Here is a 19,956-nt window from a genome sequence, read left to right on the forward strand (position 1 = left end):
CCAAATGGTGCCGCATGTACTTTTTTGAAATCAATAAATCCACAGTTGTATTAAGAAATATTTTATTAACAAAACAGTAAATTCCACTTGCTTAGCATTTCCAATAATGGAGAAATTGGCCTTGCAACAGAAAAAACAAAACAAAACCCTTAGATACCCAATCACACAAAGCACTAGAAGGGTAGGGTCATGTGGCCTTTCTTTGATGTTTTGGGGATTGACCACCTCACACATTATTGTAGTATTTGTTTTTTTTGTTTTAAAAAGGCAACACATTACATGGATAAAAAAGAAGCATACTCAATCAGAAAAGTTACAGTCTAGAGATGTAATCAAATTTATGCCAGGTAGTGTGAAATCCTGTTAACTGCCAACTATTCATGGAACCCTGATACATTTGGTATGAAGATACTTGGGATCTTATTCATGTCTTTTTTTTCTCTCTAGCTCATGTTCCTCTCTTTTCTTTCTCCATTCAAAAAGAAAGAAAGAAGAAAAAAAATTGCTAGATTTTGTGTAGGCCAATAACATTAAAAATATTTTTACTGACAATATTAGATCATTGCATGAAATTTTAAAATTTATGCTGGAAAGAAATATTGAAATCAACCCCAACAACATCCTTCATAGATATACTTCTTATAAAAACCATTAATTATTTCTATCATATTTTAGAATCTTTCCAGATGGAAACTAGTTTGAGTTCAATAGAGCAAATGGAAAAGCAACCATTTCTTTGTAAAACCTCAAGATGTAAATTAGTGGTTTCATATTTACCTTCTTATTTCACTGGCTTTCCCTGAGTAAGACTGAATTAGAGAAAAAAAAAAAAGACATGAATTCTTAAAGCGAGCAAATTAAAAAAAAAGAAGAAGAAGAAAATCTGAAACACAAGTTATGGATACTAAATTTTAGTTTTAAACCTCCACTTTCTGGGTCATGAAAAGCCTTTTAGACTTTTCACACACCACAATTACTTGGCAACCATAGATAGTGGTGATTTGCTATGAATTATACATATTTCTAAGGTGCTGTATGTCTGAAATCCAGGCCACTTCTTGGCTTTTTTCATCAACTGAAGTATCGCAAAAGATGTTTTGCATTTTTTGCCTTTGCTGATTAAAGCTCATGGTAAAGGTATTCTCTTTTATGAAATCTAACATTCTTTTAGGAGATGTTAAAGTAATGCGACCAATTTTTACTGAGGCATCACCTTCCAATCTAATAATGCATTTCCTTTGCATTACCTGCTCATATTAATAATTTATTGCTATGAACATCATTGAAACAATATGCAAAAACAAGTGTGTCATCTATACTTTTCTATCGCTTAATGTGTGTTAAACTAAAACTATATTTAATGATATATATGTAAAACCAGAAAAGTTAAAATATGGTCAATAATCAACAGAGAATGATATTTTTAGATGGATACTAACACAATTGTTGAAAATACTTTCTTAGTTGAGAAAATGTTTACTTTCCAAAGTATTTATCATGCACATCAGGTTCAGAGTGTGTGTGTGTGTGCGTGTGTATGCGTGTGTGTGTGTGTGTGCGTGTGTATATATATATATATATATATATATATATATATATATATACACACGATTTTATTGGAAACAAAGTTTTCAATTGCAGCAGCCAGGGTTAAGCTGTAGATTAACCAATTTTGCTTCTGTAACCTCCCAACATAATGTTTCATATTCATGCAGCAATACACCAGTGATATTCTATTTGGTAAGAAAAGGTTCCATTTCATTAGGGACTAAAATCTTCCCAGGGTTTCTTGGGAGCATGATCTCAATGAAGCAAATCACCCCATTTGTCACTAATACCTTGGCACAACTATCTTCCTTCCTTCCTGCTTTTCAATTTGTCAGTAAATATTTGCTGTTATATATATGTTCAGGTTTTCCATCATATCTGATGGATTCCTCTGGATGTGTGTGTCTGTGTGTGTGTGTGTGACTGTAAATGGTGAAAATATATGAAAAATGTGAGTATTTGGGGGAGAAAAGAAGATTATAAGATACATATGTATATATTTTACCTTCTAATTCACACCTTTCATACAAATACTAAAACTTAATTGCAACAGAATGAAGGCTGTACATGTTAGAAAAAAAAAGTAGCTGAGTCTTTTTATATACATTCATACATATCTTCCTTAGAATAAACACTACATTGTAATTTTTTTTTAAAAAAGTAAGTAATTGTGGCAATTTATAATGGTGGCAAAAAAACAAAAAACAAAAACCAAAACCAAAACCCTGAAATAATTGTTGCTCCGATGTCATAAAACTCCCTATACTTAGCAACACTTATAACATTGAATTTACCAAAAATGGCTGAAGAGCAGAGATATATTTTGCATTTTCTATACAACAGGCTATAAAACGTCACTTATCACAGTCCAGAAAGCACACAGAGATGGATTTTATATAAACATATGTAATAACATATTAAGCGTGCATGAAAATTTCCCAATGATTGCATCTATGCCCTCTTGGGTTTTTTTTGTTTGTTTTGAAATTTTAGTGTGAAAATGTGCCTTATATTTCACATTGTTGAAAATAAGGCCTCCATACTTTTTTATTCTCTCACAACCAGAAAGGGGCTTTTTGAATGTGTTCCTACACAAGTCTTCAAAAAAGCCAGCACTTTGTTTCAAATGCAAGTTCCAACCACTGTTCCAGCTGCGCCAGGGGGTAAACCCAAAGGTTTGCAGTTTGGGTCATTCCAAATGACACCGTCTTCTCTGGCAATCGGGCTAACTGACTTCTCAGGAAAGCGCTAGCACTTTGGCTAAATCCAGGATCATAGGTAGCTTCTTTTTTTTTTTTTTTTTTTTTTTTTTTGGTGTGTGTGTGTGTGTATGTGTGTGTGTGTTGTGTGTTGCGTTGTTTTTGTGTTATGCCTTGATGTTGTAATACTCCTTTGCTTTATGAATGCGTGCGGTCATCACTGTCTTTTAGAAATGTTCCAGCAACATAAAGACAGGCAGAGTAAATGAAAACACTGTGGATGTTAGGGAATTTATTGGCCCCTGTTTGTTTTTGTTTTTGTTTTGTTTTTCTTTCTTTTTTGGAGAAACAAGAGCATGAGATACTTGTTTTTATTTTTTTAAAAACAGTCTTTCCTTCCTGATTGCATTCCCTGTCTTCTTTTGTATGTGCTTCGTAAAAAGGAAAGTAAATAAGTTTATATTATGTCTCAGATAAAATGAAGACTATTTCTATACAAGGGTCTTTTTTAAGATCTTGGGATCAGACGTAATACTCTTTATCCTTGTTTTTCTTATTTTTGTTGGCGCTTTTCGCACTGCTGGGTTGTTTCTCCTTTACAACAGCCCCGTTGGACTGTGCTGAGTTACTGATGTAGTTTCGACTCTCGTCCACATGATACGAGCCTTCATCCCGGTTTCTGTACTTGTACATGGCATAGAGGAGAATGAGAATGCACAGGGCGGCGGCAGCTACGATCCCCACCACCATGCCTGTGGTGCTGCTGGACTCCCGAATCACTTCCGCTGAGCCTGGGTACGGCTCTCGCCCGCCAGCTCGGGTTGGGTTAGCTGTAGGAAAGAAGGGGAGAACAACGTAGTGTGATTACTGAGTTCACCGAATGCCCAAGAGCTATATTAACATGTACCATCTATTTGCATGCCTAAACGAGTAACACCTACGGCTTTAGGAAAGGTATTCTGCTGCTGCTAAATGTAGCAATCCCTAGGCCTCATGGTCACTAGAGACTAGGGACTAGGAATCAAAGCACTTGGGGAGAGATCTGTTGCCATCTTTTCTTTATCAAAGATCAATTTTATTAACATGATATTGTAAGTGCAGCCCCAAATAAGCTTCTGTAGCTCTTAAGGGCCACGTTGATGTGTTAGGTGAAAAATTATAAACCCAACATGGTAAATACAATCATAATGACACTACCTTATGCTATCAGAGGGTATTAATTTAACAACCAAATTGAGGTTCATATGGAACACTTGGGCTAGCTCTGGAATCTGAATTATTATAGCTAAATTTAGTATTATTTTAGAAGTCATAGTGCCTCATACAGTAATGAATACGGTATTGAACAAAAAGATAATCTAGGCATTTTGAATAGACTAATTGCTTGCTCATAAAACCGTGATGTTAGTCACAGTTTACAAACTAAAATAAAAATAAATCCTTTTGTGTTGGAGGTTTTATTCACATAAGTATATATGTATCATCCATTCATTAGCAGTGGTTGAGTGATGACCAAAACTAAATTTGGGAGGGGGAAGTAGGAAAATATTTTTTTCTCAGTTTTATAGGCTATCTAGGTTGGGTATGAGTCAAATTTCAGTACTTAATAGATAATGAATAAAAGACTGGCTTGCACATTTTTCTTCTACTGGCAAAAATCTCATTCAGTGTTTCCAAAGGATAAATAAAGCTCTTCCATGAGTATAAGAAATGGATCACAGGGTGCATTAATATCTTCTCCAAGGCATAGTTAGGCACCGAAATTGGGGATAAATGGAGAGAAAAAGTCCTGGGATTTAATTTGTAAATGGGGGTGGGGCACCTATTTTTCTCTACACAATAAACTTCTTCTTTGAAAGAATTTTTAGAAGATAAGCAACTGTACAGAGATAAAAATCTGTCTTATCTCTGACCCTAGGTCATTTTCCTCTATGGTTTATGTTTTCTTTCTCTGAATCTGTGTCCTCTCTTTTGTCTTACAGAAAAAAAGATTACTTTTCAGACGTAGTGGATTAAAAATGCTATAATTTTCAAAATATTATTTTTTCTAAATTAGGCAGCATGAATTAAAATAATCTCAAGGTTGTATATATATCAGATATATAGGTGTGTGTGTGTGTGTGTGTGTGTGTGTGTGTGTGTGTGTGTGTGTATGGTTTGTGTGTTTATAGAAATTGAACAGTTCAAGAACACTAAAGTTGTGCTTTTATTATACTACTATTAAACATCATTTAGTAGCTATTTTTTAATATTTTTACAAAATTTCCTATTTAATACTGGGAGTAATTTTCAGCCATAGCTCTGTACTGCTTCGTAATTCCATTTCCGAACATCACCAAGGTTTCTTCTGCCTAAATGTGGGTTTCTTGCTGTCACTTTCCTTTCCTTCCCCAAACAAAGCCTTACAAATATAGTCACTTACAAAGTAACAGCTCTTGGTCTCAAAGCAGCAATATGCTGTGTTCTGGAGCTGTAAAATGTATCAGGTGAAACCTTTCTATGCTGAATATGTCACTGCTTGTTTTACAAAAGCCCATGTAATGTTGCTGAATAAAAAGCCTTGGAGTTGCTCCTGTGGCCAAGGTGGAACCAGACAAAGACTATAATCCACAGCATTTGATTACAGGAAATTAATTTCCTCTCAAGAAGAATAGAATGTACTGCAGGAACTCTGTCACTACCTCACAAACCAGAGGCAGCACTTTCTCTTTCAAATACAGTCATCTTTGCCAAAGTCTGCCAATTAACTCAGCTGCTAACTTTCGCTAAATGACAACTTTTTACTTGCTCATTTGTGGATGACTGTTTTAACATGGTGTCTCAAGAGCTAAAGAAAGGATTTTATTTAAATGTTACCTAAATCTTTTCCCCCAACCTGATGGTGTGTTTTTATTTTAAACACATTTTTGTAATTATCTCACTTTGTCTGTCAGAAAAGAATAGGGAGAATGGAGACAAAATCCTAACCATATAGTTCATGCTAGGAAGACTTGAGAGTTTTAAAGAAATGCAGGGTTTAAATGTTCTATACTAAGAATGTATATGTTCATTTTTTTCTAGTTAGGATTTGGTATCCTAAATGGACTACCTTATCCAAGAATTGTAATCTTATTTTTATCTGCTCAAATATTTCTTTATTATTTTATTTTATTTACCAATTTACTTTTTTTTTTTTTGAGAGAGAGAGAGAGAGAGAGAGAGAGAGTGAGGGAGGGAGGGGCAGAGGAAGGTGAAGAGAGGAATCCCAAGCAGACTCCGTGTGCAGCAGAGTCTGACTTGGGGCTTGATCTCACAACCTGAGGATAATGACTTGAGCCAAAATCAAGAGTCTGATTCTTAACTGACTGAGCCACCCAGGCACCCCACTGCTCAAATATTTCTAATCTATGTTCACAACAACTGTGTAGGCAGCACAGCAGCCACAAATTGATATCAACAATTGATGTTACAAGAATGAGATGTAAAGACCAAAGCAAAGCCTCAAACGCTTCAAGTCTGCCATACAGGCATTTGATAAACACCTCCTATTTAAGGAAAATACTTGCCTTTTTTTGCAACTCCAGCCAAAACGTTGCCTAAGTCACATGCAGGCCCAAAAATATCTCTGTAACCCATATGTAAATAAAGATTCTAAATATCGTTTTTTAAAAATAACCTACCCAAAATGCTAAAACCCAATGATAAAACATTTTATCCTTTTTTTCCCTGATTCACATTAAAAAATTAATAGCCAGCACTGATATTATTATAGGCCTGTTTGGAATATGCAGTTGCTTCCCTGTCTCACTGATTATTTAGTAATTTTTTTTCTGTTTTTGCTTCAACTCTGAAGGATAAGTGACATTTTTCTTAACTTTTGTGCTAATATCAGAACTATTTATACACTAAAGACATCTCTCCCAGATGTACAATAAAAGGCTGAGAAATTTAAATACATTTATGAATTATAAATGTGGCTTCACTTATTGTTATTAATGGTTTATTTTGATGATCACTGGAAAACCTCTGAGGAAATTTCATATTAATTTAAAGGTAGAGAAGAGTAGAAATGGCTCAAAAGGCTAAATGCCTTCCTATATAATTTGACTACAATTTTATATCAAAGAGAAACTCAGTCCTCTCTTAACCCTTTATGACAATGAGAAAAAGGGAATTTAATCAGCAAAATCCATAACCAATTCTTTTATTTCCTGCATTTGAGAATTTTGTATTCCCTTTACATTCCATAATACATTAAATCAAGACATTTTAAGTAAATAAAACAATCTATATGTGTTTTCTCAGCAGTGCTAAAAAAAGCAAACAAATGAACTAAAATGTACTTTTACGCTATCTCCCTTTCTCTATCCCACCATGTGATGAGAATATTTTAAAAGCAGAGAAGAACACTTTGAAAACACTTATAAAAAAGAGAGTAGGGGAGGGAGCTAAAGGCATGGAATATGTACAAATTAGCAGTAAATTGTACTGCTTACAGGTAAACTGTAACTGACTTAGAAGTAAAACGAAGCTAACTGGACCTGAAGCATAAGGGGCCAAGGTCCATGGAAAACGTTAGCAGGACTGGGGATGGGTATTAAATAGGCCAAAGCATGTGAGTATCCTTTGGTGTGACTGGAAACACAAGTTAAGCTTTCAACTGCGGTGGTGGCACACATACTTTGATTTGAGGCTAGGTTGCAAGCCAAAAAAAAAAAAAAAGAGTAGATGAAATATCCTAAGTGTTTATGCCCACTTATATCCTATTTCAGTGATTCATAAAGTAGAGAAGCATTGTGAATCACACACAATTTATGCAAACACTGAAACAATAGATTATTTTACTCCCATGTAATTCATGCCCATCATCACCTACCCTCAGAATCAACTGGAATGGAGTGTAAATTACAAGGTCTACTACCTGTGGGGAAAGCACATATGCACACCTGAATGGCAATATGAAGGCTTTTGATTTCTGCTGGCATTTTTGCCTAAATGATGCAGAAGCCATTTACTGCATGGGCAAGGACAAAAAGCTTTCTAAAGGGTTATAACCTCTTTTACAGAAGCTACTTGTCAACTAAATGGCTATGAAAATATTCGTGAGGCTCATGGACAGGTAAACAGGGTTATCATAATGGACAGATGAGGGGTGCCTGGGTGGCTCAGTTGGTTAAGCACCTGACTTCAGCTTGGGTCATGATCTCATGGTTTGTGGGTTCGAGCCCCATGTCAGGCTCTGTGCTGCCAGCTCCGAGCCTGGAACCTGCTTCGGATTCTGTGTCTCCCTGTCTCTCTTCCCCTTCCCCACTCACGCTCTGTCTCTCTCTCTCTCTCAAAAATAAATAAAAAACATAAAGGGCAGATGAAAACTGGTTCTTTAATTCTCTCTTTCTCTATCTCTTTCAAATATTTGGCAAGATCTGAGGGTCTCTACATAGTCTTCGTTGGCCCTAATTAATAAGGAATCCTGTATGTTAGCTCTGTGAATTTTCTTGTTTTTCATTGATTGATACCATGATTATTTATGTAGGCATAGTCTTTCATGTATTAGGACAGTTATTAACGTATTTCCACATCACACCCTAACCCAATTTATCATATCAGATAAAAATTCATTATGGAAAATGCACAGCAAATGTAAAAGACACACTCCAGTGTCTTGTCATATAAAAACATTAATAAATGCATTTGTTGCTTTCATAAAAAAAAAAGTAAACTATTTAAAATTCTAACTTATCCTTAAGTTTGCTGAGATAGTTATTTTAAACTACGAGGACAGGAAAAGAAATTGTCCTGATGTATGTTCTTTCTTTATTTTTGACAGTCTTTGGCAGTGCATCTGTGAGAGAGCATCATTTCCCCCAAATAAGAACTCATTTAGATCCAGTTAAAAAACACCATGGAACAAACATGTTTAAGTGATATATTAAGCTACAGCAGAGAACAGAACGGAGAAGACTGTGGCAGGTCTCATTTCTTACCAGCTCCTCTGGCGTCTCTGCCACGGACTCCACGTTCCTCTCTGTTCTTCCTTCTACGTCTTCCCCCCTCTCTACCTCTTCTGTGCATCTGTCTCCCAGTTCAGCACTTGTCCTTGAAGGTGGCCCTCAGACAGCACAGTGGGCCAGCAAGGTGTTCAATGAGTAACAAAACTTATTGCCAAGTTCCTAATTTCAAACCACAATACAAAATAGTCCTTACTGGCCCCCCAAAAAAGTCTAAATATGATTGTCTCATCAGAACATAGTCTTTGTGTTTCATATTGAAATGCTTTACTTTATAATATAGCCTTCTAAATTTGTTTATAGAATACAATTATATGCCATATATATGTATATATATATATTTATTTATAAATGCTATTTTATTATCAATTTTAAAAACTTTTGTTATGCAGATGAGGATGTGTGAGGAGCACATTAAGTCATTAAGCTTTGCACTGGGGCCTATATTTATCAGTTTGTCACTGTTTGTATCTAGTCATAGCCTTAGTTTATGCAAATGGGGAGTATAAAGCCCACGTTTATTTAGCAGGATAATTCACAACTAAAGTTCTAAAATAACTATGCATTTTGGAAAGTAAATTTTTGAACATTAGTCAATTTTTCCAAAGAGGTTTCACTTTGCAATGGAAAGTGTTTGGCATCCTTTGGTTATTCTTTCTGAGACTAGAAAAATAGCAATCAGGTATTGTTATTAACAAATAAAACTGCGCTTGATGTATGTTTTTACGATCCTGCACGAGAAATGATGCTCACAGTCCTAATTCCTGTCACATAAAATGACAGTTTGGTGGGTGGTGGGACCTTATATTTCCATTGATGAGTACACTAAGGCAATAACCATGCCATCAGATGCTCTTTTTATCACTCAAATTGTCATTTTTATGAAACTATTTTGTATACTTGGATGAGCTGTTCTTTCACTGTAATCTTATTATATTTATGTTGTTTCCAAACTTAGCTTTGTAGGGTGAGATTGCAGTTTCTAGGCAATTCTTATTGCTGGTTTTATTTCTTCAATATAGACTGTTAGTGTATAGGTACGTCATCAACCATGACCCTGTCACATCAAGGATGAAGTAACAGTTTCATTATATGCTGAAGACAATGAAAAATCAGCTTTTGAGTTTTAAGAAAAAAAAATATAAGATATTGCCAATTTTAAGAAATAGTAAAGAATAAAATACACCAATGGTTAAAAAAAAAAACCCAGAATATGAGCTATACATTTCAGATCAGTAGGGGTATATAACGGATTATAAAACTCTGCGATGTTCAACATTTATCATTCTGCTACTTGGAATTGTTAGATAACCTGCCTTACAATAATCCTTTTAAAAAACTACTGGCAAGATGCATTTATTAAATTTTTTTCTCACTGAGAGTCTTTGACCAGTCTTTCTGGTTTTATCATAAATTAAACTAAAAGTAATCAATTTTAAATTTCTTTCTCCTCCCCACCTAGGAAAAAGAGCTGCCTAAAATGATCTCATTAGAACAGAGCACTGTACTGTGTTTTAATAGATGTGGAAGTTATTATAATTCTAGGCCAGTCTTCAAAATGGTTTCAGATTTATGGGGGAAGATTTGACTTTTCCAGTACCCAGTTTCATTAATACTGTGAAAAGAAAATTGAAATTGTAGGCTCCTGGGGTGTTTGTGAATTGAGATTAGCACAGTTTTGTTCTCCATCCCTAGAAAAATAAAGTTTATTATTTTTTCCATTTCTGTGCTTCAATACAACATGGGTCAGAAGAAACAATTACAATGCAGTCAGTCACAAGAATACATGTTTAAATGACACAGCTGCAAGAAAGCAGGTAGGCAATGATTTGCATGGCGTGCACTAATTTCAATTCATACTATGGTTGTCTGAGAAGTGATGAATGCTGGATGTTTCAAATCCCTCTCATTTTCCCTTCCCATCAACTCCACCCATGCCTTGCACATTCAGAAGTTTGCTCAGGCAGGTCAGACAAAACGCTTGAGAGAGGACATGTGTGACACATCATAGCCCTTCTAATGAAATGGAGATTCAGAAAGGACTTGGAAATCAATAAGCCTATGCCACCTGTGTGGCTGCAGGTCTAACATTTTCCCCTGCTACTTTCAAAGGCACAAAGGCACATGTTTAAGGGGAAGTACAGAGGCTACCACTGGGGGACTGAGGGACTGTTATCTTCACCAGGAATCTAGGTACTATGTGGGAAGGGACACTGGCCACAGAAAAACTCATCATGTGCCTGGAGGACAGAAAGCACCAAATAGAACAAGCTACTACCTCAAATGGCACCACATGGAATTAAAAAGGCGATGGACAATCAAACCCTGTGTGACTTCAGTCAAGTGAAAACTAATTGAAGAACACATACATTCTCCCTCATCTCTGGGGCAAGCCATAGGATCATGGCATTTACTGAAACCTGTTCTTCAATCACCTTATACTCTGTAAACTACGTGTCTATAGCTCAGTCATCTGCAGGCTTCATACACTTTTACATGGTCATTGTGCCCATAAGGCTTTATTAGAACGCTTGAAAGTGTCAAGTATCAATGTGACTACCATTCTCCTGGCCCTTTATGATCTGCCCACAGCTACCGACTCAAACTTCTCTTCCATTTCTCTCAAAGGAATTTGCAGTCATAATTTTATTATGGCAATAAATAAAATTGGCCAGTTCCCACAGGCCAATAAAGTTCTACCTACATGGCTGGCTCATAGGATCTTTTTCATCATGCCTAGCTGAATACTACTTATTCCTCAAAATTAGCTTGATGCACCATCTTTTGTGAAGTTTTCTAAGAATATTCACTCTTTCTGTCAACTAATATATAGTGAAGTATAGTTATGTTCCAAGGACTTTACTAGGCCCTGGGAGTATAGATAGATAACCAAACACACTTGACATCTGCCCTCATGGGCCTTCATATATAATGAAGGAAAGAGACATGCAACAAAAAATCATGAAGTTAAAGTTGACACAACAGTTGGAGCCAGCATGTATGATGAAAGAAAATGGTAGCTACCACGCAGGAGTAGAACAGGGGTTTCTGATTTAGACTGGGGAGTTTGAAAGACCTTTCTGAGTTTGTGACATTTTGGGTGAGACAGGGAAAAGGACTGGAGAGTAGTCAAGTGAAAAGTGGCCAGCAGAGTCTTCTAATCAGAAGGAATGAGGAGTAATGACTTAGAGGAAAGAAAAAGTTTACTTTTCAGAAACTAAACAAAAGCCTGAGTGGATGTTGCATAGTAGATGTTGTGGGAGAGTGAAAAGAAATTAGAAGATGGATATAAAACTTAACACACAGATCATAGGCCATGCAAAGGAGTCATACATGATAAGATCAGCATATCTGGCTTCATAAATAATAATGCTTTTATGGGAAAAAAAGGTGTCACTAACAGTGAAAATGCAAATGAAAAGGAGAAAAGAAATATTTGTAGTACTTATGACAGACCAAGAGTCAATACCTCTAAAATACAAAGAGCACGTATCAAGTAATATGGAAAAAGTAAAACAAACAATCCATTGGAAGAATGGACAAAAATGTGCACAGGCAAGTAAAGAAAAGAAGATCTGAATGGGTGATTAAATGTAGGACAAGATGCTCAACTTAGAATGGAAGTCAAAATAAAATAAGGAGGTTTTTTTTCCCAACAAACTTACAGGAATAAAGAAGAAAGAAATAGTGACATGGTAAGCATATTTATTTGGGAAATGGGCAATTTTGCTGGTGAGAATATGAAGTTTTCAGTCATTTTTAAGAAGTAATCTAATAACATCTATTAACATTTTAAAAAAGATTAAATTGCAGCTGGAGGATGGGTACATGTGAGTTCATTATACAATTCCCTCTAACATTATATGCTTGAAATTTACAATAGTAAAAGATAAAAAAACCCCAAATATTTAAATCATGCAACCCCAGTTTGGGGAATACAGTCTACATAATTAAATACACCAGCACATAAATATATAAATATAGGATGTTTGTTATAATGTTATGAGAGGAAAAGAAACAAAGGGAAAAACTTAAGAGATTAATGACAAGGTTATGGTTGAATAAATTATGGAACACCCATAGTCTAGAACTTTAATAAAGTTGAAAATACGAGTTAGAGTTAAATATGTTGACCTGAAAGATGTACATAACATGTCAATAAAGGAGAAAAGCAAGTTTAATTCATATAGTGTGCATCCATTTCTATAAAGCAAGAGAGAAAAACAACTCTTTTTATGTATTTAATAGGAACATGGTGAAAGTATATGAAAGATTCACGCCAAGTTGTTATTATCGGTTCATGTATGGAGGTGGGGGGGAAAAGGGGAAGATAAAATCAAGTAGAATTAAAATCACATAATTAAAATTCTTTAACAAGTATTTACTGAGTAACAACAATTTACCAGGTACCATGTAAGATGTTGAGGATATCAAGGTACCCAAGAGTATTAGAAACTCAATGGAAAATGTGATAAAATAAGACAATTTTAAATTTAAAAATGCAATAAAAGAAGAAGACACAAAAATGGTACTAAGAGAGAGAGAAATGAGGCTTTAGACAGGGACATCAGGGAAAGTTTCTTGGAGTGGAAGGTATTTGAAATGAGACTCAAAGGAAAAGAAGGATCCAGGTTTCTAGATTGAACTCTGGAAAGCCACTAAGGATTAAGAAGGAAAACGTTGAGACAGAATGGCCTGAAGCTGCAGGAACAGAATCAAGAAGACTGCATGGGAGGATTTGCAGGAAATCTAACTTAATCCCCGTCTTCCCTTAACCGTATTTTACATCATCCATTTTAGTATGGGGCCCACACTATTGTGAAAGTTTACTTAAGTTTTTCATTTCTGTTGGGTGGATTTTTTGCTTCCAGTCTATATTGCTAGTCCTTTTATAGTTACCTGTAACTCTATTTGTTTTTTCTACCACTTCCCTCACCTTCTAACATCAAATGAAGATTGTGCACACAAGCTACAAAATGTATGTTTTCTGACTGATTAGAAGATGAGATTTTTGTAAGTTCATAAATTTTCAGGAGTAGACTGGGGTGAATTTAACCATTAAGAAAATGTGAGAGACCTCTGATTTCAAAGTTTTAAGTAAAGGTAATAACCAGGGAGGCAAGACACTGGTAGTGACATTGCATTTCATCATAAATATGGTTTCCTCAACACTTCCCTAACTCCCAGCTTCTATAATATCTTCAGTAAAAGAGGGACTTATGATATTTATTTAATTAAACCAGAAATCACTTCCCCTGTGCTTATGCAGATTAGGATCAATTTATATCAATGCAAGTTATCATATCTGCATTTATTTTCCTATGCCTTCAAGTAATAAGCCACTTAATTCCAATGACTAAATCACTAAGTTATTTAAAGTCAACCAAGTTAGCAGTCTCCATTTTGATTCATTTGGGTGCTTTATTTACATCAACATCATCTGACACCCATAGCACTACAAATAGTTGAGAGCTAATTTGGAGCTCTTTTCTCAAAATAAGCAGAATAGTTGCAGAAGTTTCTACAGTACTTTTCAAGACTGTTACTATTGCAAAGTAAGTTGAAAAGAGGCCCATCAGCCAGGTCAAACTTTCCATATTTGTGAAGCAAAAAAAAAAAGCCATACAGAAAATAATTGAGAAAATGAGTTTCAAAGCTAGGGAGCCTGGAGAGTTTGTGTTTTTCATCAAAATGTATTACATTTCATAAATGCAAGAAGAGCTATATTTTGAAATGTAGATTGTTCTCTCCATTACTGATTTTTACTCCACTATACTCTTCAATAGCAAAATAGTTTCTTTTCTGGTTGCTCAATGACTAAAACACCCAGAAATTGCTTTTCATTTTTTTTAAGTTTATTTATTTATTTTGAAAGAGGAGAGAGTGCCAGGAGAGGAAGGGTAGAGAGAGGGAGAAAGAGAATCTCAAGCAGTCTCCATGCTGTCAGTGCAGAGCCCGATGTGGGGCTGGGTCCCATGAACCGTGAGATCATGACCTGAGCCCAAACCAAGAGTTGAACACTTACCCTCCTGAGCCACCCAGGTGCCCCCAGAAATCACTTTCCTTAAGATGCATCTCACTGTTTTACATACATAAAGTTGAACAACCAATTTTTACCAAAACCCAGAGGATTCATTCCAAAGAATTCTCAGGCCTGGAACTAGGAATTTGGTGGGAACCTGGTTTATAGGAAGACAAAGATGGCACCATGATTATAACTAGAGTAGTGAGGAATGTGCATGTGTGTACACACGTACGTGGCTGTGTTATTGTTACAATTTTACAAATTATTAAGAGACCTTTCGTAATTTGTTATCCACTGCTAACATTGTTTTTATCAGAAACATAATGGTTATATGTTATTTACCTCCCAGGGTCACCAGGAGAATCAGATTTGGTAGAACAATAAACGTGAAAGTGCTCAGAGAAGGATAAGGTTCTGTATAAAAACAATGACAGTCTGATTATTTTCCGTGTCTTCCACACAAAAGGTATGGAATCAGCAGCTTTCCCAACAATGACACAGTTCTGCAGTATGTACTGCATGCCATGGCTCAATCAGTTGTGATGGTGACCACCTCGTACATTATCTTCTCAGGGGTCACTGCATTCAGGGACTTCCCTAACATGAATGGAGGCCCTGTAAATTCAAGTGACTAAAAGATCCCTTAATTTGCAAGGCATGTTGATTCAGGCTATTAATTGTCATGCTGAATGTAGAGCTTGTTTCTGTTTATCTGAGAAACATTCCATCTTTACAGATCAGTGCTTGCTGGCTCCCATGGTTGGAGTGAATTAAATTTCTCCCTCTTTCAAAATTTTATTATACTTTATATTTTTAGGTATCATTAAGTCGATCACCCGAGACCACTCTTCAGTAATCACTGACAGCAAGGCCTATTATCTTAGAAATAATAGCTCTTCTGATGAGGTTTTAGGTTTCTTTCTAAAACTGTTAGGCCAATTCTTTGTTCCTCCTTCCTTCTTCCCTGCTCTGGAATTCTGTGGTGTACTCTGAATGAAATACAGTGTATGGTCTCTACTGCGGATCTGTATGCTGGGTGCTAGGTGCACTCCTCCTCAACCAGGGTTCCTGCACACCATCTGTGTAAGTCCAGGGCATTTTGGGAAATGGGGCAATATGTAGTTTTCTTCACTTAAAACTGTGTCTGCTCACTTTGGGTGATCATCTTGATACTGCTGTCAGAAAGCTATTGCCGTCTTTTGTTGGAAAACATCTCATTCTTTCTGGTGAAAGTACAAGAGCTAAGGTGAAGAATTAGCCAGGTTTTCCACTGAGTCCACCAGAAGAAAGCATGTCAAGCCATCCACCATGGGGGCGAGTCTGTGGCGCTTATAGCTGGTTAAGTCATGTAGCCCAGTCTTCCTGAATGTCTTAGGAGGAAGAGCAGGCAGATTAAAAGAACAGGCAGGAAGGTTAATCATTCCTTCTTTCAAGAGCTCTGCATTGTTTTCCTCCAAAAATAAAAATTACAGTTGATATGTGCCCTTTTCCCATCCTCACAACCTAAATTTATCCAACAGAAGCACTGCTCTTGTCTTGTTAGTTTCAGAGTGGCTACTGAGAAAAGTTTTATGTAAATAGAATTCAGAAACACTTTTAAAAACGTTCTAGGTACTAAAGTATCAATTACTAACATTTCTCCTTCTTGCCACAGGTAATAGGTGTATCTCCATTTATAGTATGGTACACTCCTCAGTCAATTTGCCAGTACTACTAATAAAAGCTAATTTACATTATCAAAAGTTCTTTGTGTTGGATCCAATGCTAAGTGCTCTACATGCATTGTCTCTTTTATCAGCACAACGATACTGCAGGTATTTAACCTTATTCATGCCATTTTGCAGATGCAAAAAGTCAAGTCCACAGAGGTTCAGTGCTTTGCTTCTGATTATACAGCGAGTGGCTAAACTCAGACACTCCAAAGTTTGCTCAAGGAAATGTAAGATTTTAGTGTGCTTATAGATGTGACAACGTTGGTACTTCTCTTTCTACTAATTTTCTTCATTTATTTGATGGCCTCTGTCTGTATTGACATCTTTAATACATCCATTTTTTAACCTGGAAAATTAATAAAATGTTCTTGTCTCTCCTATTTTATTACCAAAGCCAGGATACTTATAATCCTGAGATCGGGTAAGGAGTTAATAATGATGATGGTGATTTAATCAACAAAGTCAGATGACAAGAGGGGAGACCTACAGACTGCAGCCTAAGGTAGCATTTGCTGCTCCTTGGAGCCCATGAACCAACAGAGAAAGCATATTATGAATGTTCATGGAGACAGCATTTCCTGTAGGGTACTATTCAGAATATGCTGAGTTACCTCTGACATTATTTGAGGGAAGGTAGTTAATAAAATATCAAGAAAACTCCACAGGAAACCAATTTCATTACTAAACAGGTATTTGATATACATCACAAGAATCCTCCCAGATTTCATGTTTCCATAAGAGATGGATTTACGCTATATATTTCTAAATGTTTGCCACATTTCTTCCTTCAGGGTTGGTGACTATTTTTAAAATGACAACACATCTCATTGTCTCTTTCCAAAGCTCAAGGGGACATGTCACACTTTAGAAAGGCTCTCATGACATTTTAGCATTTTCTAATAAGGAAATGTTTTAAGGTTGGATACATGCAGATTGCCTAAAAATCTATTGTGTACTCATTATCGAATAGATTTTTGTTACTTAATACAGGAAGCTCTGTATTAGCAGCCATGCACTTTTTGTAGACTTTCAAATAAATGCTTTAATATAACACAGTAAACTCACTCATCTGTTAACTAAGAATTATAAGCAGCCAATCATGTGTTAGTTAAGGCTTTGGACTAGAGCCCACTCTCTGTAACATCGAAAGGGACTGTGGCTCATTTTTGACTCACATCAAATCTGTATGTCTTATGAGGACGTTGCTACAAGATGGAATGATGTATCCACTGGCATCAAACCAATGCTAGTAGAAACAGGTACTCCACTCACCAATATACCATAATAAGGTATATTATTTGTTATACATTTAAAATGTAGACAGGCATTTTGCTAATCACTGGGTATGCATCATCCTGTTTCAATCTTGTAACAACTCTATTCTGCCCATTTTGCAGACTAGGAAATTGAACCTCAAAGAGACTAAGTAACTTCCCCAAGATCAGGAAGGGCTGCAACTTAAACTGGTTCTGACTCCAAAGTTACAGCCAGAACTAATATTAACTCCCTGTTGTGTATCACAGTTCTTACAAAATGCTCTTAAGGGCTTTTCTAATGTGTGGCAATAATCTATTCTATTTTGCTGTTTTTTAAAAAAAATTCCAAAATCACAGATAGGTCCAAATAGTTTACACTGAATGTAAATTGTAGTGTTCTAAAAACCAAGAAATAAAAACCACCTTTTGTTTATTATTTTGTGTCCTACTGATTTCCTGCAAAATTAGTTTGCTGAATAACACTGATTTCCTGGAAAGATGGAATCCTCTGACCAAGACCTTAATACTCCCCACAGCTTGATCAAACTTTAGATGGGCTTCTTCCTGCCTCTAGGCCCTTGGCCTCCCTTTCTTTTGAGCATTTACTTTAGAAAACTTGTAATTTCAAATTTCTTCTCTGACTTTTTGATATATAAATATTTTTAAAAGCCTCTTGCTAGTGTCACAACCCAGGATTCTTTTTCTCAAGAACCTGAGAGCTGTCCCTTTGAAATATAATCTTCAACAATGATAGCTCCCAATCTCCCAAATTCTGTGGGAGGGTAGTAGCCTACCTTGGAAAGGGAGAGGGCCTTGCTCCAAGTTGTAACTAAACCTCCAACCAGGAAGATATTTCAAGGAGGTTTACTTTTTCTTTGGGTGAAGCCAATCAGCAAGCCACAGGTAGTCTATGATCCCTCCACAGATCTCTCCAGTCTTCTTTTTTTCAGTTGAGTTGAGTTTGAAGTGAGCTCAGTTTGAGTTCTGGCCTCCATGTATTACAATAATCTTGAATCTTCCTTGACTATTTAACTTTGTCTAATATATTTTTTGTTTTGACATTACTGCTCTCAGAAATAGGGGAAAAGTGCAAATGATGTCTAATGACTTTCCTGTATTTTAACCATGCAGCATTCATTTTTATTCTAGTTTTCTGAAGAATTAAATTTACATGGGGAAAAAATGGTTACTACACTAGAATGTCACACGCCAAAAGCCTCGTAGTCCATCAGTGCCCCAAATCCAGGTGCCTGCTCTGCTCCTGTATGATTTGCAGGGCCCTAATTCTGTGTGATTGGTGCTGACTGTGGCCTGGTGCTCAGGAGATACTCTAGATGTTTCCAAAAATGAAGTCCTAATTATTGCTGTTTTTCTGGCGACAGCTCAAAATTTACATTTTAACAGCAATGTATTGGCTATTATGGCTAATTAAACTTGCTTTTGAATAATTACATAATATATATACAAAATTTAAATGTAGCACAAAATTATCTTCTAATCAGGCTCTAAAAATATGATCTAATAAGCGATATATTCCTTTAAATGATTGTGATTACTTATTTAATGAAAAGATGCACCTTGTTCAGTATACATATCTTTTTTCCTAATGTGGTTAATGAGATCACTTCAATAGAAATCCTTTGATCTTTTCTCAAAATAGCACACTGGAAAACCACTCAAAATTGCATGCTAATTGTAGTAAATTTAACCTAATGAATAGTAATACATGTAAAGGACCTTTTGCTATTAAATTTAAATTTATGCCAGCCATAGAATTATTTAAATGAACATTAAAAAAAATTAATCCTATATTTGTGAGGTACCTGAATTTTAGAACAATCTTCTGCATCCCAAGAAGTTAAAAGCCTACCTTTTCTAAATTAGACAGCTTAGTAGCTCTCTCATGTTACAAAAAGTAACTTAATCTCTCTGAATCTCCCTCACTATGAAAATACTGCAGAGTTTTGTCTAATAATGAAATATAATAATGTTTATGAAATACTAAGAACAATGAAGAATAGAGAATGAATCTCCAAATGAAAACAAGTTATTACTGTTATCTATCAATACTCATATAACCTGAACCCCAATCAGTGTGATCCAACTGATGAGCAATCAACGGGTATCCTTTGAGGGGCTATAGTGATCATCTTATCCCCATTAGTTTAGCTAATGCTTAAGAGATTGCCACAAAAATGATGATCTTCTTCTTTCATAACTACCCAGATT

The 19,956-nt window shown here is 35.8% G+C and overlaps 1 protein-coding gene across 23 annotated transcripts in view; it reads right to left on the bottom strand.

The window, feature by feature from the left end:
• Nucleotides 1-92: 92 nt before the first annotated feature.
• The window catches only part of NRXN1 (neurexin 1), a 1,136,768-nt gene continuing 1,116,904 nt past the window's right edge, over nt 93-19,956 (bottom strand). For all 23 annotated transcript variants that reach the window (XM_047854354.1, XM_047854351.1, XM_047854348.1 and 20 more), the window contains one exon: nt 93-3,577. In XM_047854354.1, coding sequence (XP_047710310.1) covers nt 3,270-3,577 — 308 coding nt within the window. In that variant the 3' untranslated portion in view covers nt 93-3,269. The remainder of the gene's footprint in view (nt 3,578-19,956) is intronic.

Source organism: Prionailurus viverrinus, chromosome A3, assembly GCF_022837055.1.
Source record: "Prionailurus viverrinus isolate Anna chromosome A3, UM_Priviv_1.0, whole genome shotgun sequence".
In the NCBI taxonomy this organism is placed as follows: Eukaryota; Metazoa; Chordata; class Mammalia; order Carnivora; family Felidae; genus Prionailurus; species Prionailurus viverrinus.